At 41.3% G+C, this 25,828-nt stretch overlaps 1 protein-coding gene across 1 annotated transcript; it reads right to left on the bottom strand.

Moving 5' to 3' along the window:
- Nucleotides 1-236: 236 nt before the first annotated feature.
- LOC127932273 (sericin-1-like) lies at nt 237-3,925 on the bottom strand. The gene is made up of 2 exons (XM_052527417.1): nt 3,644-3,925; nt 237-1,192 (listed from the first exon to the last, which is right to left on the bottom strand). Exon 2 carries the CDS (start codon nt 1,177-1,179, stop codon nt 838-840), a length of 342 nt encoding a protein of 113 aa, XP_052383377.1. The 5' UTR covers nt 1,180-1,192; nt 3,644-3,925; the 3' UTR covers nt 237-837.
- Nucleotides 3,926-25,828: the final 21,903 nt, after the last annotated feature.

Below are 25,828 nucleotides of genomic sequence, written 5' to 3'. Positions count from 1 at the left end.
TAATTTAATTATGCCAATTTAATTATGCCAATTTAATTATGCCAATTTCATCAATTGAAAGCCCTTCATCTATTTTATGAGAATTTGTAAGATTTCTTGTTGCATAAAATAGACGCAGACCAGTCTTTAAATAATAGGTAATAGAATTTATTATCGGAGCGCGCTACCACTCAAAACAAAAGCATCAGTTTAAATGCAGATCATGACGTCATTTCACTGTCTTAAACGAACCCCCCTCTCGACAGGACAAAGTAAGGTGAAAAGTTCATTCTAACTTACTAACACACTCCCAGATAACTTATGACCCCTCAACATTATCGATCACCACTGAACTGACAGGTTTAATTTACAGAAACCCTAGGGATGCACTGACTGCCTAATCTAAAAACCCCAGAGCTAAATTTCAGGTTGGGTCAACCATAGGCTAACGACCTTGTGTGTTTACACAGTCCACAACCAATTTGTTCCTGCCCAGTAGAAATGGTGTTCATTAACATTCTATTCCTCCTTGTCCTGTCACACAATTTCTTCTTATGAACTCATATTGTTAATCAGATATAATATAACAGAGTATAAGTTTACTTACAGTTCCATTTAAAATGATTTGTTCAGTCATATTAATCATAATTTCCTAACAATATCGCCGCCCCAAGGTAGAGCTGGAGGCAGCGAAATCTGAGAGGCGGCGGTATGAGTAGGCAGCACGGCAGCGCAGCTGGAAGCCAGAGAGGCAGCCTCAAATGTATTGAGGGGAGCCACACGGGGACGGTCAGGTAGGAGACCTGCGCCAACTTCCCGTGCTTACCGTGGAGAGAGAGGGACCGGGCAGGCACCGTGTTATGCCGTGAGGCAGCTCTGTCCTGAGCTGCCAGAGTCGCCCGTCTGTCCTGAGCTGCCAGAGTCGCCCGTCTGTCCTGAGCTGCCAGAGTCGCCCGTCTGTCCTGAGCTGCCAGAGTCGCCCGTCTGTCCTGAGCTGCCAGAGTCGCCCGTCTGTCCTGAGCTGCCAGAGTCGCCCGTCTGTCCTGAGCTGCCAGAGTCGCCCGTCTGTCCTGAGCTGCCAGAGTCGCCCGTCTGTCCTGAGCTGCCAGAGTCGCCCGTCTGTCCTGAGCTGCCAGAGTCGCCCGTCTGTCCTGAGCTGCCAGAGTCGCCCGTCTGTCCTGAGCTGCCAGAGTCACCCATCTCTCCTGAGCTGCTTTACTCAAGTATGACAATTGGGTACTTTTTCCACCACTGGGAATCATTGATTAACAGCAATATTCAAACCCGAATTTAAGTCAGGACTGATACTGGACCACTCAGAAAGCCCTTCTGGTGTGCCTTTTGCATAAAAAATGTGTGTAATTGTCCCACTGAAAAAACAAATATCTATCCCAGTAGCAACGGTCATCAAAATTATTAAATGGTTTTCAAAATAATTCTAATAAATGCAACAGTTGGACAATGGATGAAAATAATCAAAACGTTTAGCACTTTTAAAATCCATCAGATAAAGACATAAAATGTTTTCTTGCACAAACAAATAATGTCAGCGATGTTGGTGGGAATTCAGGTAATTTATTGTAAAATTTTACTAATGTTTTCTTAGAATGCACTCATATATATACATTTTCTAATGGTATCAGGTACCTTTTTTAATATTTTGTGTTAAAATAAAAGCAAGTATATGTGCCAGCTTTGCATAAATACACTGGGAGTATTTCCATATATGAATACATTAAGATAAAGGGGTTGAACTGGGCTGCAACCACCAAAAACTTGCTCTGTCTCACCTGTGCTGTCTAGACCGCCCCATTAATTACTGCTGTTGTCATGTTCTGCTGCATTATTCAACATGAGAATAGCAGCATATCCTCCGATTAAAAATGAACATGCATGGCTCTAGATTACACCTATCTATACACACTTTACATTGTTTGCGAGATCAGACATAATATCATTATAATCCAAGTGTTCATTTTCGGAAGATGCTTTCATTTAATCGGATCTCATTTGTAAACATTTCAACTGTATTAAATGATAACTTTCTTGAATTCCACAAAAAAATGAACACCCATAAAAATAAAGCTATCTTTCTTCTCTTTCTTGTGATGTAAGTGTCGAGAGGATGTGTTCAATTATCGCCAGAGTTTTAATGTTCTTATAGATGTATTCCACTGAGTGTGTTTGGCAGGTCATTAAAACATTTCTGCGGCCGGAACTTTTAATGGGAAAATCAGGCACAAGCAAGAGTATGAAAGAGTTGCAGGAGTAAAATGAAAACAATAAATCCAACGAGATTTAAGTGACAAGTGGATTTTGCACCCCTCAAACACAGGAAATAGATGGCTGAAAAAGACAGGTCCTCAGGTGGGTGGAGCATGCATGTTGCTAATCCCAGGGTTATGTATTCAGAAGTCTGAGGTGGGTTTACCTCTAACGCTTACCAGGGCTTTGCTCCTCTCATATTCCTTTTGATCCTGACAAACTCCCCAGTCCTTGCTGGTGACAAACACACCAATAACATGATGCTTCCACCATAGTACTTGACAATACAGAGGGTTTCACTGCATTTTGTAACACAGGCTTCCTTTTTTTCACTTTGTCATACAGGCCAGCAATGTTGACTGAATGCAATATTGTTGATGGTCTGTATTTTCAAGTATTGTGGGGGCAGCATTATGTTATGGGTGTGTTTGTCACCGGCAGGGACTGGGGAGTACGTTAGGATAAAAAAATATGTAAGGAGCAAAGCCCAGGGTAAAGTTAGAGGAAAACCTGCCAGTCTTCTGAAAACCTAACCCTGCGATGGAGTTTTAGACCAGAACGGCTTTCGAAGAGGTGTTCCTGGATGGTCTAGTCGCAGTCCTGACTTAAAGATGCTTGAAAATCAGTGACAAGGTTTGAATATTAGTGTCTATCAATAATTCCCAACCAAATGTAATGAGCTTCAATAATATTGACAAAAACAATGGATATATATTGCCCCAAGAGTTGTGCAAGGTTGGTAGAATCTTATTAAAACGTATTCACAGCTGTAATGGCTGCCTAAGGTGCTTGCACCAAGTATTAACCCTGGGGTGTGAATCAATACATGTTCATTTCTTAGTTTTTATTAATTTGGTTTCACTTTGAACATATGGAGAAGGTTGTGTAGCTCGGTAGGGGGGGAAAAAATCAAACTTTTTTTTTTTTTAGATTACATTTTAAGGCAGCAAAAAGTTAAGACTGTGCAACGGGTGTGTAGACTTTTACTAGCATGGAGAAAACGGCCAAAATACCAGGGAAAGGTTGGTCAAATGAATTTCTAGAAGAGAAAAAAACGTTTTTTCGTTGTCAAGGAATACGTTGTCAATCTCACACTACTGCAACCTTTAGTATTCGTGCTATGGTAATCTCAACACGTATAATCAAACCTCATATGCTCGCTAGCCAGCTACTCATGTTAAATAGAGAGACTAGTGCTAGGACAATATGTAAGGAGTGATCAACGAGGGGCTATGCGTTCTCTGGAAAATAATGGGCGTCGTGGAAGGTGTGTTCCATGACACGCTGCTGTTAGCGGAGTGGACCTAACCTTCTACGGACCAGCATTATTTTCCAGAGAACGCATAGAGCCCCGAGTTGATTATCCATTTTATACCAGGCTATAATTTAAAACACTTACCGCTAGAAATGTGTTCATTTGCCGATAGAAATGTGTTCAATTCACTGAAGTAGCAAGCAAGTTTACTAGGTCGCTACAGTAGTTTCCTTGGTAACAAAACAAAGACTTGCTAGTTTAGCTAACCCATCCAGTCATGTCTTGCTATTGTGAAAATCGAATTCAACAATGACAATGTTTTAAATTCGACTTTTGCTTTCAAAAGCAGCACACACACAGAATATGTACGAACTATAGCCATTGATTTCTACTGTGCCAATATACAGTGTGTTATTTAAGCAATAATACCACCACTTTTAAAAAATATATATTTTTTAACCAGGCAAGTCAGTTAAGAACAAGTGGGTTACCTGCCTTGTTCAGGGGCAGAACTACAGATTTTTTACCTTGTCAACTCGGGGATTCGATCCAGCAACCTTCCGGTTGCTGGCCCAATACTGGTGGGGCTACCTGCAGCCCCACCAAGGGCTGTTCTTATGCATGACGCAACGCACAGTGCCTGGATACAGCCCTTAGCCGTAGTACAGTATATTGGCCATTTATCACAAACCCCAGAGGAGCCTTATTGGTATTATAAACTGGTTGCCAACGTAATTAGAGCAGCAAAACTAAACATTTTTTCATACTTGTGGTATACCTAAGTGTAGCCGATGTGAAATGGCTAGCTAGTTAGCGGTGGTGCGCGCTAGTGGCCTTTCAATCGGTGACGTCACTTGCTCTGAGACCTTGAAGTAGTGGTTCCCCTTGCTCTGCAAGGGTCGCGGCTTTTGTGGAGCGATGGGTAATTATGCTTCGAGGGTGACTGTTGACGTGTGCAGAGCGTCCCTGGTTCGCACCCAGGTCGGGGTGCCCGTCCCCTCGCCCGAGCGATGGGTAACAATGCTTCGAGGGTGACTGTTGATGTGTGCAGAGCGTCCCTGGTTCGCACCCAGGTCGGGGTGAGGGGACTGGCGTAAAGTCTGTACTGTTACATAAGCAATAATGCACAAGGGGGTGTGGTATATGGCCAATATAACACAACTAAGGGCTGTTCTTAGGCACGACGCAAAGCGCTTAAAAATACATGTTTTGTCATACCTGTGGTATTCCCGTGGTACCCAGTTTATAATGTCTAATATACCACGGCTTTCAGCCAGTCATCATTCAGGGCTTGAGCCACCCAGTATAAACTGGATGGTTCAAGCACTGAATGCTGATTGGCTGACAGCCGTGGTATATCAGACCATATACCATGGGTATGACAAAACATTTCTTGTTACTGCTCTAATTACGTTGGTAACCAGTTTATAATAGCAATATAGCACCTTGGCAGGTCTGTGGTATATGGCCAATATACCACAGCTAAGGGTTGTATACAGGCACTCCGCATTGCGTTGTGCAAAAGAACAGCACTTAGCCATGGCATATTGGCCATTACACCACACTCCTTCATGCCTTATTGCTTAGATAATGCACGCTCTAAAATGCTCTTCAAGCCAATCAGAAACAATTATTCAACAATTCAATGGTATAAGAAAGTATAGATATCGTTAATTTTATCTGTACAAAATTGAGTATTTGGACATTTTGTTGTGGTGGGCATCGCTATTGATAATTTTTCAAAATGATATGATAATCAAGGTATATCTACAGTGCATTCGGAAAGTACTCAGACCCCTCTTTGGCAACTACAGCCTCGAGTCTTCTTGGTTATGGCTGTGACGTAGAAGTCCGTCACTGGCCGCGGGCAGCATTTGGTTCTTTAACGCACACACACATTCATCACTCCTCCCTGCTCCATTATCAGATAAGGTAACAATGTGGGTCGACACACAAGTTAACTTTTCTGTCTTAGTACATACATTTCACACTTGTCAGTGTTCATATTGTTAGAGTTGCGTAAATTAGAATCTGGTATTAGGATAAATATAACAATGAGTCACCGATTGTATACTATGTATTTTTTATTAGCTAAGTAATAAATGGCAAATGCAACTTTCGTATATACGGGCTCACTGTAATACCACGCAGGGCAGAACAGAGAACGGACTTGTTCCTGATATTATAATATACCCTGATGACAGTAGTTCCTGCTTCCGAGCCGGCCTGTCAAAGTAGAGACTGGGCGTGGTTTAGACTCACCCAGCCTATTGTTGATTGTTGGCGCAGAAGCTGGTCCCAGCCCCCTAAGTGCCCAGTTGATAGATGTAACTGTTGCTGTGAAGAACATCCATGCGCTCATGCTCGATACCGTTATCTCGCACCTGGCTCCTGTTATCTAACAAAAGACCGCTTGTTCTCGCAACCACGCTCTGAATGTGCCCCCCCCCAACTCATTGCACAGTTCCTGTCTTCATGCTACTCTGTATTTTTCTATCACGAGAAAGGCCCATGGCCCTGAAACTGTTAACAATGTTTCAAGTCAGCTATGTTGCATAACACATACATACATCCACACAAGCCAACAGCAGATAATATTCAATCATATATATGGTAATGGCTATAATGTAAAACTCAGAATCCAACAATATTTAATATAGGCCATATGTATTTTACTTATCGATGTTATGGATGAGCGCGTTGTTTGTTCTGTTCTGTTCTGTTCTGTTCCTCTCTCTATCTCTGTAGCTTCTGGGTATGCTGGATAAGGACCCGAGCAAAGGGAAATGATCTGACTTTGTAGTGCCTGTCCCAAATGGCTCATTAATGTAAATGTGCATATTGAAAGACACTGTCAGTAGTGATGTCATTTTGTAACTGTTATGTTGTGATATTGTTTCATAAACATGTTGCAATGTATATACTTTAGTATGTTTAGTGAATGGAAAATGTAGGTTTGATGAGGTAATTGCTTAATTAATTAGGGTTAATTGTTCTGAGGGGAGGGGCTAGCCCTACAAAAGGAGCCTCTCTTTCAGTTCATGGAGAGGCCATTTTGGGTTGAGCTGTGAATGGGGCAGCATTGTTTTTTTGTGTTTTTTAAAAGTTGTCCCATAAGGTATATGTTTGATGGCAGTACTGTTGTTTTTGTTCCGGAATCACTTTGTAAATAAACACCCTTGCATAGAAGAACATTTGCAGCTCTACCATCTTTTTATTTTGATAGAGGTTAGGTTTTCCAGTATAGTCTTCTGGCCTACTCTACGTGACAATGACACTACAAGCTTGGCACACCTGTTTTTGGCTAATTTCTCCCATTCCTCTCTGCAGATCCTCTTATGCTCTGTCAGGTTGAATGGGGAGCGTCGTTGCACAGCAATTTTCAGGTCTCTCCAAAGATGTTCGATCTGGTTCAAGTCCGGGCTCTTGCTGGGCCACTCAAGGACATTCAGAGACTTGTCTGAAGCCACTCTTGCGCTGTCCTGGCTGTGTGCTTAGGGTCGTTGTCCTGCTGGAAGGTGAACTTTTGGAGCACTGGTGGAGCGCTGCAGACGTGGTTGTGCTTTCGGAACTCTGTCAGAGTGACCATTAGGTTCTTGGTCACCTCCCTGACCAAGGCCCTTCTCCCCCGATTGCTCAGTTTGGCCGGGAAGCCAGCTCTAGGAAGAGTCTTGGTGGTTCCAAACCTCTTCCATTTAAGAATCAAATCAAATTTTATTTGTCACATTTGCCAAATACAACAGGTGTAGACCTTACAGTGAAATGCTTACTTACAAGCCCTTAACCAACGATGCAGTTTTAATAAAATACCAATCAATAAAAACAAATAAATAAAAAAAGTAAGATAAGAAAAACAAATAATTAAAGAGCAGCAGTGAATAACAATAGCAGGACTATATACAGGGGGTACCGGTACAGAGTATTATGTCCATGCAGGTAGGGTATAATAACAGAGAGTAGTAGCGGGGGGGCAAATAGTCTGGGTAGCCATTAGATTAGCTGTTCAGGAGTCTTATGGCTTGGGGGTAGAAGCTGTTTAGAAGCCTCTTGGACCTAGACTTGGCGCTTCAGTACTGCTTGCCGTGCGGAAGCAGAGAGAACAGTCTGTGACTAGGGTGGCTGGAGTCTTTGACGATTTTTAGGGCCTTCCTCTGACACCACCTGGTATAGAGGTCCTGGATGGCAGGAAGCTTGGCCCCGGTGATGTACTGGGCTGTACGCACTACCCACAGTGGAGGCCACTGTGTTCTTGGGGACTTTTTTTGATACCCTTCCCCAGATCTGTGCCTTGACACAATCCTGTCTCGGAGCTCTACGGACGATTCCTTCGACCTCATCGCTTGGTTTTTGTTCAGACATGCACTATCAACTGTGGGACCTTATATAAACAGGTGTGCCTTTCCAAATCATGTCCAATCAATTGAATTTATGACAGGGGGACTCAAAGTTGTAGAAACAGCTCAAGGATGATCACTGGAAACAGGATGCACTTGAGCTAAATTTCGAGTCTCATAGTAAAGGGTCTGAACACTTATGTAAATTAGGTATTTCTGTTTGACATTTAATTATGCATTTGCAAACATTTCTAAAAACACTGTTTTCGCTTTGTCATTTATGTGGTTTTGTGTGTAAATTGATGTGGATTTATTTTTATTTAATACATTTTACAATAAGGCTGTAGCGTAACAAAATGTGGAAAAAGTGAAAGGGAATGAATACTTTCAGAATGCACTGTATATGAAACCGATTAGCAAGGGATATCGGTTTATCCTTCCTGCAGTATTATGTTAAAAGCGTAAATGAATGTTCCTGCATGTACAAAACCCTCTCACAGAACTTCTTACAGGCTTTCACCTTAGGATACTTAGGGCAACATTTTCATAGGACAAAATAATTGTGCAAAGTGCCAAAATGACCATCCACACAATCATATTCTGGCCGCTTGATTTAACATGAGTCAATTCTTCAACCATGTGCGCTATAAGTTGAGTCAGTCTGTCTCCATAGTGACTGAAGTCTGAAGTCTAGACTCTTGCCAGCTGACATTGGATCCCAATACAGTAAATTAATTTGTGTCTGCGGGGTATAGAAAAGTGACCACAAATTTTCCTATTCGTACCATGAGTCAGATTTATAAACCACCCTCAGGTGTTGTGTAGAGAGAGTCTGTCTGGAGCCTGCGTCTACTGAGAGGTAGAGTGGAGTGGGCAATCCCCTGATACAGCAGTGTCAAATGAAGAGATCAGGAAAGTAAGTTATGAGAATTGTTTTGGGATCAATAATCAATCCTGGAGGATATACTGCTCCCCTCCGCTTGTTTCTTCCACAATAACGGAGAATGGACTCATATCAATGTTCCTTGCTCCTCGAGAGTAGGAGAGTACCTGAACCACAGTGCCGGAACTCTGTCCTTCTACAACATCTCTGACACAATGACCCTCCTCCACAAATTCCAGACCACATTCACTCAGCCCCTATATCCTGGTTTATGGTTTGATTCAGCATCATTTGTGAGAATAGTAACACCTATTCAGTGATAAAGCTAGTATCAATTCATTGTGAGCTTTACTTTGAGGCCTTGTAACAATAGGAGATCAACTGTTTTACCTTAGTTAGGCTACATGTGTGCACATGCCACCCACACACACCATAATCCAAAATGAAGGACCTATTATTGTAAAGAATTTATGGATAGCTTCACGTCATGTTTTAAAAAGTAGTTGCTCTTATGGAATGTTTGATATACAGAAATCAGACCGTATTTGCATGTGAAAATGTAATGACCTTACTCCATAGATGGTATTGATTGAGTGTGTCCTGATTCAGAAGGGTTGGGTTAAATGCAGAATACACATTTCAGTTGGACAATTGACTAGGTATCCCCCTTTCCCTTCCTGTCTTTGCTTAAAAAAAAAATGCACAATATGAAAATAGATACTTTCATAGTGTGACTGGCAGGTGGCGCCCTTGTCATTGGTTATGGTATTACAGTTCTTAATTCTGTCTTGAAGTCGATTGTCATGTTTGCAGCAATTTTCATCTGAACTAAAGCATTTGAATCACAGGAGGTTGGTGGCACCTTAATTGGGGAGGACAGGCTTGTGGTAATGGCTGGAGAAGAATTAGTGGAATGGTATCAAATACATTAAACACATGGGGCGGCAGGGTAGCCTAGTGGTTAGAGCGTTGGAGCGTTGGACTAGTAACCGAAAGGTTGCAAGTTTGAATCCCCGAGCTGACAAGGTACAAATCTGTTGTTCTGCCCCTGAACAGGCAGGTAACCCACTGTTCCTAGGCTGTCATTGAAAATAAGAATTTGTTCTTAACTGACTTGCCTAGTAAAATAAAAATAAAATAAATTATTTCCATGTGTTTAATGCCATTCTATTTGCTCTGTTCCGGCCATTATTATGAGCTGTCCTCCCCTCGGCAGCCTCCTGTGGTCTGAATAGCCATGAGAAAATGTACTTGAGGTACACTACAGCATACTAAACTTATACAACATCCTTTAATAGCGTCATCATTCTGCATTGCACACCACACATTTACCCCAAATCAATGATGGACATATGTGATTGCATTTGTTTTGTATATGTCAAACCATTCATAACAAGCATTCTCTTTAACACAAATTCTAACCAAAAGGTACAATGACAGCTTCTATTCCTTAATTATCTCAAAGTACCTGGTGTCCTAATCTTTGCCTTAACAAAACATTGGTAACACTTTATAATAATTATCATGAATAAGCAGATAGGGGCGCTCTATTAATTTTTGGATAAAAAACGTTCCCGTTTTAAACAAGATATTCTGTCACGAAAAGATGCTCGACTATGCATTTAATTGACAGCTTTGGAAAGAAAAAACTATGACGTTTCCAAAACTGCAAAGATATTATATGTGAGTGCCCCAGAACTAATGCTACAGGCGAAACCAAGATTAAATTTCATACAGGAAATGCCCCAGATTCTGAAGGCGCTGTGTTCCAATGTCTCCTTATATGGCTGTGAATGCGCCAGGAATGAGCCTGCCCTTTCTGTCGTTTCCCCAAGGTGTCTGCAGCATTGTGACGTATTTGTAGGCATATCATTGGAAGATTGACCATAAGATTTACCAGGTGTCCGCCCGGTGTCCTGCGTCAAAATTATTGCGTAATCTCCAGGTCCATGCGCGTTCCATTTCTTCAGAGGAGAAACTAAACTGCCACGAATGACTTATCATCGAATAGATATGTGAAAACCACCTTGAGGATGGATTCTAAACAACGTTTGCCATGTTTCTGTCGATATTATGGAGTTAATTTGGAAAAAAGTTCGCGTTTTAATGACTTAATTTTGTCGTTTTTTTCTTACCCAAACATGATGAAGAAAACGGAGCGATTTGTCTACACAAATAATCTTTTTGTAAAAACTGAACATTTGCTATCTAACTGAGAGTCTCCTCATTGAAAACATCTGAAGTTCTTCAAAGGTAAATTATTTTATTTGAATGCTTTCTTGTTTTTGTGAAAATGTTGCATGCTGAATGCCAGGCTTAATGCTATGCTAGGCTATCAATAGTGTTACACAAATTCTTGTTTAGCTATGGTTCAAAAGCATATTTTGAAAATCTGAGATGACAGTGTTGTTAACAAAAGGCTAAGCTTGAGAGCTAATATATTTATTTCAATTCATTTGCGATCTTCATGAATAGTTAACGTTGCGTTATGCTAATGAGCTTGCCTAGAGAATTACACTCCTGGATACAGGTTTTTTTCTTAGCCAAACAAAACGGAGCGATTTCTCCTACACAAATAATATTTTTGTAAAAACGGAACATTTGCTATCTAACTGAGAGACTCCTCATTGAAAACATCTGAAGTTCTTCAAAGGTAAATTATTTTATTTGAATGCTTTTCTTGTTTTTGTGAAAATGTTGCATGCTGAATGCTAGGCTAAATGCTATGCTAGGCTATCAATAGTGTTACACAAATGCTTGTTTAGCTATGGTTCAAAAGCATATTTTGAAAATCTGAGATGACAGTGTTGTTAACAAAAGGCTAAGCTTGAGAGCAAATATATTTATTTCATTTCATTTGCGATTTTCATGAATAGTTAACGTTGCGTTATGGTAATGAGCTTGAGGCTGTATTCACGATCCCGGATCCGGGATGGCTAGTTAAACTACTCATAAACAATTCCAGATTTATTTGTAAACATTTATAAACGTGACTAAACATTTAAAAAGGCTTATTCATTCAAGTTTACGAAACATAAAATGCTCAACTACAGTATTTTGAATTATTGTTATTTTTTACATGAATTACAGGACAACATACATGGAAAAACTAGAAAATCATATTTTTATAGAGCAACATACTGTGTGGTGTTTCTTTCAATGCTGAAGGCAATGCATCAAGAACTGATGGCCCATCGACATCATCCAATCAGTTCCTGATGCAGTATCATCAACATCAGAAAGCTCTGCATTCAGTCATGGAAACCGGGGATCCATTCTGGCTCAAAAAGAACCAACTGCAAGTGGGCAAATGAGGGAGTTAGTAAATGGTTAAAACAAGATTAGGAGAGGAAATGGATGAGTTAAAAGAGACTCCCCCACTTTATTGGATAGCCCCCACAGTAGCTCTATAGAGGCTCAAACTAACTAACGGCAGCTTTGTTGATATGCCATGACCTGCCAGTGTTAGGGTTAGATTTTGTGTTATGGTTAGGTATAGAATTGGAGTTATGAGGCCATATATATATATATTCATCTGGGATGGAAAGGGAGGGTGGGACTGGGGTAGGTGGAGGCGAGGGATTGAGCTGTTCTTTGTTTTGTTTTTTTAAATGTGTCAATGCTGCAATTGCAAATTTGAACTCTGTAATAAAAAATAAACAAAACATTTGACTTATGGATATGGTTAGTGGATAGTTAAACAATTTGTTGATAGTTTTTTCAACATCCGTAAACCATCAGTAGGGGACTATCCCATGTTAAGTGCTAACACCGGTGACAATTTTGAAGGAAGGACACTGCGGAGGCAGGTCATCTCTATTGACGCCTTGGAGACTGGGCGCCTCTCCAAAAGCTTGTTCCAGCCAGGGACCTACTGTACTGGACTGTATTGTGGTGCAGGAGAGGCAAACATCTGCGTTTAGCAGAACCCCAGTAGCCACTGTGAGAGGAAACACTGAACTGCTCACAGTTGCCAGCTGAGATTAGGCCAAATCACAGCAACTCATCGGACGTCTAATCAAGTTGGAATTTGATCCATTACGTGGAGGTGTAAGAGGCAGTTGAGTGTTTATACTCAAAGGGAGATTCTCATTTGGGGCAAAAGACCATCCTCTCCTGGACTCCTCCGTCCTCTCTCCTCTGACCCGGAAACCGATAAGTGGTTGAGGAGAGTATCAGTTAGTTAGTAGACAAACAGAGTGTACTCACCTCCTCGATAACCTCCTCCCGCCGAATAAGCACAAGAGTATCCTACCGGAGTCCTTTGCGAAAGAGTTATGGGATCTGCCACACCCCCTTTGAATCAACTGTTTACTTGGGAGGAGAAAAGGAGGCACATATTTAAAAACGATATGCAACTTATCCCTTTATCTATAAAATGTCTAGGACAACTAGCTACATGTATTTTTTACTACTTTACACATTTCATTTGTGATTCCACCCCTGTAAACATAATTTGCATGATGACGTGTGAATGAAGGATGGTCTCATTTCATACAAGTGCATTTGTTTCCACATTTCCTCTCCTCCCCTCCTCTCCTCGGTTACCTTTTACTTTTTTTTAAAGGAGGCGAGGAGACGATGGAGGAGTTGAGCAAATCAATAGAGAATCTTCAATAGTCTCCAAAAGGGGCTCCTGAGACAGAAACAGCAGTTGCACTTACCAGCCATTTCTGCCCCGGCTCGAGTCACAATGAAATTTGCGTGAGGTACACATGATGTGTAAGTGGTCTTCATCCACCCAATGATTGACATGTCTATTTTTCACAAAAAAACTATTGCAGAGGTATAGTGTACATAACTCTTAGTTATGATAAGACAGATAGATGGATGCATTGGGATCCATGTTATAGAATGATCTACATTATTTTGTGTTTTTCACTCCGAACGAGAGGATGTATGAGCAGACGAACTGCAGAACCTCTCCAGGTCAATGTGAGAAACCATAAGACATCACAGTTGCCTGCAGAGATTACCCAGTCTATCCATGGAGCCCCATGTTATACACACACTCAGCTACAATGCCCTTGTCTTTCTCAGGAGATCGCTCCATTCGATCCAATGAATCCCAATCTGTCCCAAAAGTGCCCACACATGGGTCATGTTCATTAGAACACACAATAGAAAACATTTTAAACATTTTGAAACAAAATGTATTTAATCCAGTTACTCCCTCCCTGTTTTAGTTATTTCCGTTTGGTGCCTAATGAACACGAACCTGGCCATTGTGACCTCATCTCACCAGATGTGGCCACTGATCGGATCACATGACGCATTTAAAAATACCTGGGTCGTGTTCAGTAGGAACATACTCCAAAACGTAGTGAAACGTGAAGGTATTATCTGAACATGTCCAATAAAAACACTCATTTTAATTTACTGTCGTGAAACGTTTTAAAGCAGTGTGCCCCAATGAACACAACCCAGAATCTTATTAAAGGGTTACCCAAACCACAATACACAGTAACACCGAGCATGGAGATTCTATTGGCAGCGGTGATACTCTCTCTTTTGAAGCCAAGCAGGACTTAAAAGCCAATGACGGGCTGGCAGCTGAGTTGGAGGAGGACTACTATGGGCAGGTCTGTCCCTCGGGCGGGCCCCAAACATATACATATGTAAACGGCCATAACAATAGAAGTGTGCCGTAAACAAACAGCAGTGAACCTAATCCGCACACCCCTCAAACCATGAAGGAGGGGGTCGGAGTGGGGGGCGTTAAATCCTGCTTCCAGCTGGTGTGCAAAAAGGCGTCTCCCCACCGGTGCCAGCTGGCGCGTGCCCCCTGTACTTAGAAAAGACCCCTCCAGGAGACCACTAACCCCCCTCCCGCCCAAAAAACAGCCCTCACCTCAATCCATCCAGAAGGTTCATCCACCACCACTCGTTACCATAGCAAATGGGGGTCCCTCATTGTCAGAGAGCTCCGGGTCACCTTAAAAGTCACGGTCCCTGGCCTTTTGACACCTCCGGACCACTGCAACAAATTGAGAGGGATAGGGCAAAGGAAAGAGGGGGAATAGAGGAGTTGGGAAGAGAGAGAGAGACACACTTTCAGAGAATACATTCAACAGTAGCACATGGCAGTGTTCCTAAACCAGATCAGACTATTTGTCCTGGATCAGATGTTTGGTGATTTAGAACAAAATGTCAACATAGAGCAGTACATTTGTTTGGAGATACTGAAAGATATTTCAGTTTGGTTTTAACTGTTGAATTGATTGATTTCCAACGCCCAAAATGTCCCTCTACTGAAATTAACTAAAATGATTCCAGTTTAACGTCAATTCAATAGTAATAAACTTGTCTCCTTTCTGGTTCATTGTTAATTCAACAGTTTGTCGACTAAGTTTGTGGATGTCAGATACAACTAAAAAGATACAGTATAAGTACATCATTCCAGGAAGTTAAGGGGAAGGGATACTTGTTGTAGTTTCTATAGGCACACATACTTTAATGAGTACAATATCTGTATATGCAGACATGACTAAAAATAGGAATCAGGCCAAATTGTCTACAAAGTTTATCAAATAATTACTGTCTCTTCACAACATGCTATCTGCATACTGTATAAAGTGTAATCAAACATGATCTATTCTTTAAAATATAACTTACACACAATACAAGGCTATTCATTTTGGGAGTGATGACAGAGAATTGGGTCTTCTCAAGTAATAAAAGCATTGTTATTCGCTCAATCGGCTGAGTCTTTTTGACAGTCCTACCCTCGTAAGCTTCAAGCCCCGCAGAGCACAGTAGGACTCACACGCTCGCCACCATCTGTCAGAACAGTAGAGTTTGCCATAACAGAACCCCCGCCCCCACCCCCACCCCCACCCCCACCCCACCGCACACACTTTAGTTCAAACAGTAAACATTACAACAAAAAGCATATGCATTGTTTAATAGCCTCGCTTGAGCAGGATTGACTTTTCAAAACATTGACTATGACATGCTTCAAAATCGATGGCAAATGTTTTCATCCCTATGTTTTTTGGTCATTGGAGACAAGATGTAAATGTATTGAATGGATATGCATACATATTACATTTAGCAAAAAAGGAGGAAAATAAGCTTTCAAGCGAGAGATGCCTTACTTGGAAGGGCACGTATTTTGGCGTGTGCAGGGTATGAGGCCGATGTACATGCAAACGTTGAGCTACTGTTTGAGGAACATTTTGTTTATCAAAGTGAAGTTTCCCAGATGTGGTAGTTATCACAGTATACAGTAGTGGGTAATGTTGCCATTTGTCACGTTGTATAACTGACTGGAGACAGGCGCAGCGATACATAATAGGGGGTTTTAATACTCCACCCAAAGACACAACATGCCATGAAAGGCATGGGGATGAAGCCTAAAACAAAGACACATACAAAAATACAGGGATGTAACCCAAACAAAACAATACACGGGACGAGACCTGTAATAACAAGACCCAGGACCCGTAATAACAATACACAGGAGGAGACCCGTAATAACAAGACCCAGGACCCTCTAATAAATACACAGGAGGAAACCCGTAATAACAAGACCCAGGACCCGTAATAACAATACACAGGAGGAGACCCGTAATAACAAGACCCAGGACCCGTAATAACAATACACAGGAGGAGACCCGTAATAATAAGACCCAGGACCCTTTAATAACAATACACGGGATGAGACCCGTAATAACAATACACGGGACGAGACCCGCTATAACAATACACGGGACGAGACCTGTAATAACAAGACCCAGGACCCGTAATAACAATACACGGGACGAGGCCCGCTATAACAATACACGGGACGAGACCTGTAATAACAAGACCCATGACCCGTAATAACAATACACGGGACGAGACCTGTAATAACAAGACCCAGGACCCGTAATAACAATACACGAGACGAGACCTGTAATAACAAGACCCAGGACCCGTAATAACAATACACGGGACGAGACCTGTAATAACAAGACCCAGGACCAGTAATAACAATACACGGGACGAGACCTGTAATAACAAGACCCAGGACCCGTAATAACAATACACGGGACGAGGCCCGCTATAACAATACACGGGACGAGACCTGTAATAACAAGACCCAGGACCCGTAATAACAATACACGGGATGAGACCTGTGATAACAAGACCCAGGACCAGTAATAACAATACACGGGACGAGACCCGCTATAACAATACACGGGACGAGACCTGTAATAACAAGTGCAGCACAATATATAGGACGATACCCGTAACAACGAGGACTCAATACACGCAGCACAAAAGCCGAAACAAAGCACGGATACTCACAAGACCAACAGATAGGGGAACAATAACCAACAAGACAATGGTGAAAAGAGGGCACATATACAGTTGAAGTCGGAAGTTTACATACACCTTAGCCAAATACATTTAAATTCAGTTTCACAATTACTGACATTTAATCTAAGTAAAAATTCCCTGTTTTATGTCAGTTAGGATCACCACTTAATTTTAAGAATGTGAAATGTCAGAATAATATCAGAGAGTGATTTATTTCAGCTTTTATTTATTTCATCACATTCCCAGTGGGTCAGAAGTTTACATACACTCAATTAGTATTTGGTAGCATTGCCGTTAAATTGGTTAACTTGTGTCAAACGTTTCGGGTAGCCTTCCACAAGCTTCCCACAATAAGTAGGTTGAATTTTGGCCCATTCCTCATGACAGAGCTGGTGTAACTGAGTCCGGTTTGTAGGCCTCCTTGCTCGTACACACTTTTTCAGTTCTGCCCACACTTTTTCTATGGGATTGAGGTCAGGGCTTTGTGATGGCCACTCCAATAACTTGACTTTGTTGTCCTTAAGCTATTTTGCCACAACTGGAAGTATGCTTGGGGTCATTGTCCATTTGGAGGACCCATTTGCGACCAAGCTTTAACTTCCTGACTGATGTCTTGAGATGTTGCTTCAATATACCCACAATTTTCCTACCTCACGATGCCATCTATTTTGTGAAGTGCACCAGTCCCTCCTGCAGCAAAGCACCCCCAAAACATGATGCTGCCACCCCCATGCTTCATGGTTGGGATGGTGTTCTTCGGCTTGCAAGCCTCCCCCTTTTTCCTCCAAACATAACGATGGGCATTATGGCCAAACAGTTTTATTTTTGTTTCATCAGACCAGAGGACAATTCTCCAAAAATTACGATCTTTGTTCCCATGTGCAGTTGCAAACCGTAGTCTGGCTTTTTTTATGGCGGTTTTGGAGTAGTGGCTTCTTCCTTGCTGAGCGGCCTTTCAGGTTATGTGGATATAGATACTTTTGTACCTGTTTCCTCCAGCATCTTCACAAGGTCCTTTGTTCTGGGATTGATTTGCACTTTTCGCACCAAAGTGCGTTCATCTCTAGGAGACAGAACGCGTCTACTTCCTGAGCAGTATGATGGCTGCGTGGTCCCATGGTGTTTATACTTGCGTGCTATTATTTGTACAGATGAACGTGGTACCTTCAGCCGTTTGGAAATTTCTCCCAAGGATGAATCAGACTTGTGAAGGTCTACAATTTTTTTCTGAGCTCTGGGCTGATTTCTTTTATTTTCCCATGATGTCAAGCAAAGAGGCACTGAGTTTGAAGGTATGCCTTGAAATACATCCACAGGTACACCTCCAATTGACTCAAATTATGTCAATAAGCCTATCAGAAGCTTCTAAAGACATGACAAAATTTTCTGGAATTTTCCAAGCTGTTTAAAGGCACAGTCAACCTAGTGTATGTAAACTTCTGACCCACTGGAATTGTGATACAGTGAATTATAAGTGAAATAATCTGTCTGTAAGCAATTGTTGGAAAAATGTCCTAACCGACATGCCAAAACTATAGTTTGTTAACAAGAAATTTGTGGAGTGGTTGAAAAGCGAGTTTTAATGACTCCAACCTAAGTGTATGTAAACTTCCAACTTCAACTGTATACAATTACTAATCAACGGAACTGGAATCAGGTGTGCGTAATGAGACAGTTCAGTGATGCCTAGAGGCTGGTAACGTAGACCTCCGGAAATGGTGCATTGAATGAGCAGCAGTACTGGGGGAATCCGTGACCGTAACAAATAATTCTCATCAAATTCAGAACAAAACGAAAACAACAACTTGTTTTAAAATAGGCCATGTCACACTTACAGGGGCCATCATTTCTCCCCGTGGGAGAACAAACAAAATAACGGAGAAAACGGAGGGTTTTACTCACTACCAAACTTTTCACAGTAGCCGGATCCAATATAAAGAGAAAGGGAGAATGTCCACTCACCCGTTATACTGCTGCCAAATATGTTTTATGAACATTCAGAACAATCTTACAGATCAGATCATATTCACACATCTCCAGGAGTTGCATTGAATGCGTCACCATAAAACCAGGAGGTTGAATCATTCTGATAAGTTTGGTTGTAAAGAAATGAAACAATAAACAACAATAAATAAATGTAAAATGTAATGATATCATTGAATCGCCGGGATGAAAAAATCCATACATTGCTGTTGAACCAGCCTTTCGCTACATTAGGCCTAGGGTAAGGGAGGGCTTGGGCTTTAAACATATGAAATGGAAAACAAGCAATTGTCACAGGAAAATAACTTTTAAATACAAGGTTCACTCTTACGATGTTCTCATCTCTCATTTCATGATGGGCATGACGCCTAAACGCTAAAACCAGATTTTGGTTGATCTGAAATATTCCTGCCTAAAATTAGCACTTTGGATCACGTTTTTTAAGCACAGACCTCAAATACTTCCACGCAGCCTATCTGAGTGCAAGGAACTGATATAAGACAGGTACATTTTTTTTGTTTTAGGGCTATAAAATGCCAGTGCGACAGTTTTTACATGACGAGATTGCAAACTAACGTGCGTTTAAGACTAGTGTCGCCTTAACGGCAGCCGAAAAAAGAGACCAACTCTTCAAACAAAAGGGGTCCACCAAATGGACAGTCAGAAATATTTGATGTGTATGAACCAATACAGCCACATTCAAGCCAAAACTTGTCGTAATTAACTAAACTTCCATAATAGATAAACTTTCATAGTGTATCTTTAAACAAACATCTGCATAATGCATAATGCAGCAGCAAGAAACCCTTATACAACGTATTGTCATCATTAATAAACACCTCAAATAATCCATTACATTTGCATTCAGTGGATTATGAAGACTTTGAAGGCCAACCTTACTGGCACTTTCCACAACTGAACGGGGTAGTGCAATTGTCTACCCATGCGCTGTTTTGTGCCTCTGTATTTTTCCATCAATTTTTTCAGTCACCCCCACTTTTTCCCCCCTAAGAATAAGTTGTGTCGGTTGGTGGTCATTCTCAAAGGGCTACTGTACAATTGACCCTTCCATGTGAATTATGAGGAGATTCGGCGATGGACTTGCCTCCTGGAGAGGCTATTGTATCGTTCGTTTGGGGCCGTCGGTGGGGTAAGGAACTGAACTGGACCGGAGAGGTGTTGGAAGGGGTCGAATACACACCCCTGGAGCACACCCATTGCCCTCCTTACGCTCTTCAGGTCCCAAGACCTCGGGGCTGCGGGTTACCCACAAACAATTGCAATCTGCATGAGCAGAGATGACATTCGTGATTTGTTCCAGGCCTGAGGTTCTGAGTCCTTTCTTGCCGTTAACAAGGGAAAACGGTGGGAAGACAAAGCTAAATTGGAGCGGCTGGATTAGCAATGGATACCGAACTTGGCCCCCCTATGGTTCTGCATTGTCTTGTCACAAGAACTGAAAATAAAGACAATATGATTTGATTCTGGTACCGTGCACTCGAAAGGGCCTGAGACGTGACAATGAGGTCTCCCAAGAGTAAGGCGGTGCTCTAATCTTTTGAGAGCTATTGTGTTCAACAGTACGCACTGTTCTGTCGTTGTATTACTTCTCATGGAGCATTTGGAACACATACTGTTAAAGACCAGTCATATTTCTTAGGAACATATGGTCTTCCCAGTGAGTTTGCGTACTTATACGTAAAAACTGCAATTGACTTTCAAAACAAAGCAGGCTACTATTAAGGCTACAAATAGGCTACTATGCAACACAAAATGTGTCTTCAGTTTGCATTCATGATCATTTTGTGTCCGCACAGACCCTAATATTTGATGGGATTTCTGTTAACATCGGACGTGGGTCAAATACATACGTGTCAAATACATTCAAATACTTATTGCACGATTGTTTTAAATGTTTATTCCCAATATTCGAATGGAAGTCATCAATTCAAGTGAAGCCCTTTACAGGGAGTTCATTGGCTCTTGTCCAAATGGAATGTCAACAGAAATATGTAATTTCTTTCAGCCTTTTCAACTATACACACAAACTAGAAAGACTATAGTAAAAAGAGTAGGGTAAAGGATAAATCAGCTTGAGGTCCCAATTCATTATTTCTTTCAATACTGGATCGCAAGAACAAACACCAAATGCCATCTTGAGCAAGACAGAGACGTATGTATAAGCATCAAATAGTTATAAATGAATAATGCTTAATACTGTAGATCGAGTACACTGCGGATGTGCACCCAATTTAACATTGCTCCCATTACAATTTTACTGTAATCTCTATGATCATGAAATCCAACCAAGTCTTCATTCATACCAAATATACAGAATAGCCCTCAAATTAGAATTCAACATAATCTTTGCTGGGGAAAAAACTATTTTCTTACCTTAACCCTTGCTACGAAACACAGGTCTGCGATATCTTCACAGGAGCGGGCTTGCTGTTTCCCTCACACCTACTATGCTCAGTCTGGAAGTGCTTTTACCCCACGCTGTTCTTACTAGACCATGAGCCCACGAGTTCCCTCCCCGTTCCATCCACTCCAAGGCTGAACCCTCCCATCAAGCCAAGCACTCCTCTTCCAATGGCCCCACTGTATTGATCCAACACACACACCCTGATCTGAGACATTTTCTCTTATTTAAAAACTGAAGTTTACTGGTTGTCTCGTACCAATGTAATAATACGTCTTTATATGCCATTAAGCAGACTCTTTTGTCCAAAATGACGTACAGTAGTGCATACACTTTGATATGCATACGCACATTGCTCTACAGAGGAGAAAGATGAAGAGTAAGAGCTGTTTGCTTTTTGCCTTTTGAGTGGGTTTGGAGGAATATCGTGACTTTGTACTAAGGGGAGGGGGAGTCTAAAGGCCTATGGCTAGTTCAGGTGCACACAGCTCATACCAAACATTTATGTAATATTTCGGAAGGGCCCATGTGCTTGATCAGAATGATCAGTGCAACTGCTGTACCTGTGATCTCTGTTCAACACTATTCAAGTCAGAATTGCCCTCATTATTATGCCACAGTGCTGCGATATATTACATCCCCCCCCCCCCCAAAAAAAACTCTAAATGTGATATTTAGATCATGCTGGCTACTGAAAACATGCAGTTTGTGTATAGAGACAATATATATATAGTTGGTTAAGATGCAACATATGAATACAGTGCCTCCGGGAAAGTATTCCGACCCCTTGACTTTTTCCACATTTCGTTACGTTACAGCCTTATACTAAAATATATATATTTTTTAAACGACACAATGACAAAAAAAGGTTTTCTCCTTTTACTCAGTACTCAGTACTTTGTTGAAGCACCTTTGGCAGTGATTACAGCCTTGAGTCTTCTTGGGCATGACGCTACAAGCTTGGTACACCTGTATTTGGGGAGTTTCTCCCATTCTTCTCTGCAGATCCTCTCAAGCTCTGTCAGGTTGGGTGGGGAGCGTTGCACAGCTATTTTCAGGTCTTTCCAGAGATGTTCGATCGGGTTCACAGCCGGGCTCTGGCTGGGCCACTCAAGGACATTCAGAGACTTGTCCCGAAACCACTCCTGCATCGTCTTGGCTGTGTGCTTAGGGTCGTTGTCCTATTGGAAGGTGAACCTTCGGCACAGTCTGAGGTCCTGAGTGCTCTGGGGCAGGTTTTCATCAAGGATCTCTCTGTACTTTGCTCTGTTCATCTTTCCCTCAATCCTGATTAGTCTCCCAGTCCCTGCCTCTGAAAAACATCCCCACTTCATGATGCTGCCACCACCATGCTTCACCGTAAATCATGCTTCACTGTAAATCCACAAGTGTTCTATAATTGCAATATAGTTTGTTTCTTACATCTGCAAACAGCAAGTTTGTAATTTCTTAGCAAGTTAAGCTAAATTGTGTTAGCCACTAATGCTAATTGCTAGTTAGCTAATAAAAGTACTGAGTCAGATCAAACGTAGCTAGCTAAAACATGTTGTTTGTGCCACAGTATCTTCTAAATCAAAGAGGAATAGGCGAAGCATGAATATGTTGGCTATATGAATAAAGATTTAATGTAGCCCCTAGGAATCACTGAACATCACTTTGGTTCCTACCCTGTCACAATATCTCGTCCAAGGCATTTTTATTTGTTGTCATGTCAAACAACACTGTATACAAAGTGCCCACCATTATTTATATTGTAACTATAGAATTATAATAAACATGATATTTCCATTATTCCAAAAGTTCACCTAAGTGTTTTGATCTAATTCGCAATTGCAACATTTGGTTAAAAATGAAGAATAGTATTTTTGCCCATATCGTGGCAGAGGGGAAAGGATCTCAAATGAGTGCAGGAAATGCAGAAATTGATGGAGAAGCAGGAAATTATTTTAGGTTGAAGTTGAATTGAACAATATAAAACAGTGGTCACCAACCTTTTTTGAGTCAAGATGCATGCAGAGATCTACCGCTCTGATTTTTTATTAACATGACCTAAAAAATACATTAATACATCAATACATTATCACTGCATACTGGCTTTACTTGTATTTACCTGACACTGCATTGTTGTTCAGAACATTTTTTTAAATTATATTTCAAAATTTGAGGAAGGCTATATGATCACACCGATCCATTTGTTGTATTACTTGTGAGGCACAGCTGAGTGAGCATACATTTAAATTATTTTACTGGCCTGATGGTGCCTCCATCTGATTGTCAGTCTCAGCAGAGGGAAAGAGCAGCATACTGAGGGTCCGTCTCTCAACATCCTTCCGCTCTCCCTTTCCTCCACTGACACTGACCAAAAAGGGACACCGTCTTCCAGCTGATGGAGAAACTCGAGTCGCACCGCATTATTTCTGCCTCCTCCACAAATTCATGTTGTTACTCCTATGAACAGAGAAAGTGAAATATTCCTTGATATTAAAAAAGACCCAAGCCACTAATAATAACAACAACGCAAACCTATAGATACACTTTCCTACTCATTCATTACTGCTGCACTACTTGTTGTAGCGCTCAGTGGAAATAGGAACGCACATGTTATGGGTTATAAAAGTGTTGAATACAAAGTGTTGACATTGCTGAGTAAGAAAACATAAACTCATAAAAACGGCAGCTCTTTGTTGTAATCTTTGACAGTCTCTCTCAAGTCAATGTTTTAAACGTTTTGAAATCTCACTGTATCAATTTTGCGTAGCTTTCTTTTATGCCTGCTACGTTACTGCAGACTCGGTCATCTGAGCAATCTGATTGGCCAGCGAAAGCATAGTGAGTGCACTTTGATTTTTTCCTCTCCAGGCCCACAGGGAAGGCAGAGTTTGTACCTTCAGACACATGAAATGGCAACAGTTTGCCTACCCGGTGCGCAGGGCAGCTGAATTGGCTGCACTTACCACCAACAGCCCGAGACGAATAAAAAAAATCGGAACAAATAGCTTTATCGTTGTTTTTTACAGAAATTTTTGGCGATTGACTAGCAATGCTTTGGATCGCGATGGAGATAGACCCATTGAAATAATTTAGAATATATGTGTTGCCATCCTAGGGTCACGCACTACTCATTAAGAAAATTTAGAACTTTTGTTAATCAAAAACATAAAATACATAAAAAAAATTGAACAATATGATATTTTGGCCATGTCGCCCAGCCCTACTGTCATGTGCCTTTTACTGAGGAGGGGCTTCCATCTGGCCACTCTGCCATAAAGGCCTGATTGGTGAAGGAAGAGTCTTGGGGGTGCCAAACTTCTTCCATTTGATGGAGGCCACTGTGTTCTTGGGGACCTTCAATGCTGCAGACATTTTTTGTACCCTTCCCCAGATCTGTGCCTCCACACAATCCTGTCTCGGAGCTCTACGTACAATTCTTCCGACCTCATGGCTTGGTTTTTGCTCTGACATGCACTGTCAACTGTGGGACCTTATATAAAGAGGTGTGCCTTTCCAAATCATGTCCAATCAATTGAATTTACCACAGGTGGACTCCAAGCTGTAGAACGATGATCTCAAGGATGATGAACGGAAACAGGATGCAACAATTTAGAGTCTCATACCAAAGGGTTTGATTACTTATGTAAATAAGGTATTTCTGTTTTTTATTTCTTAATACATTTGCAAAAATGTCTAAAAATCTGTTTTCGCTTTGTCATTATGGGGTATTGTGTGTAGATTGCTGAGGATTTATTTTTATTTAATCCCTTTTTAGAATAAGGCTGTAACGTAACAATGTGGAAGAAGTGAATGGGTCTGAAATTTCTGAAGGCGGTTGGTGCCAATTAAGATGAGGGAGGACGATTTAAAAAAAAAAAATTATAAGCATGGCCTTATTTCTATTACACCATATTGGATGACTGTCATTCATATCCCATTCACACAGTTAAATGTAACATCGATAGGTTTAGGCTACTACATGATACTTGAATTTTCCTTATACCTATCATGAGGTTACTACAACCCAGCCTATGAATGAAAGTTTACAACATAGGTGCACACAGGTCAAGATAAAGATTTGAGGCGACAGACAGTGACACATTCAACACCACCTTGCGCACTCTTGCCTGAATCTAGCTGATCGTGGGTGTAATCATTAGTCCAAGAGTTGCAAACGAGAGCTTCTATTGGACAAATTCAGGTATGTTTATCCCCCTTTCACTCAATTTGCTTCTGTTTAAGAAATGTTTTTCAACAGGACAGGCAGAATGAATGCACCCCTGATCACATGCAAACAGTTCACTTTCACAGCAACATACAAACAAGTTGTTATATTCCTTTCCGCATCTTGCACTCACCTTTTCCCTCTACTTTATATTCAATGCACAACACATCAGCTGTCTGTGACCAGG

The sequence above is a fragment of the Oncorhynchus keta genome, chromosome 10 (assembly GCF_023373465.1).
Source record: "Oncorhynchus keta strain PuntledgeMale-10-30-2019 chromosome 10, Oket_V2, whole genome shotgun sequence".
Taxonomy (NCBI): Eukaryota; Metazoa; Chordata; class Actinopteri; order Salmoniformes; family Salmonidae; genus Oncorhynchus; species Oncorhynchus keta.
The sequence above is the reverse complement of the archived record's forward strand: the minus strand, read 5'-3'. Positions and strand labels throughout refer to the sequence as shown.

Coding starts and splice junctions, on each gene's coding strand:
- LOC127932273 (XM_052527417.1), bottom strand. CDS start 1,179: ATGGGTGACTCTGGCAGCTCAGGACAGACGGGCGACTCTGGCAGCTCA.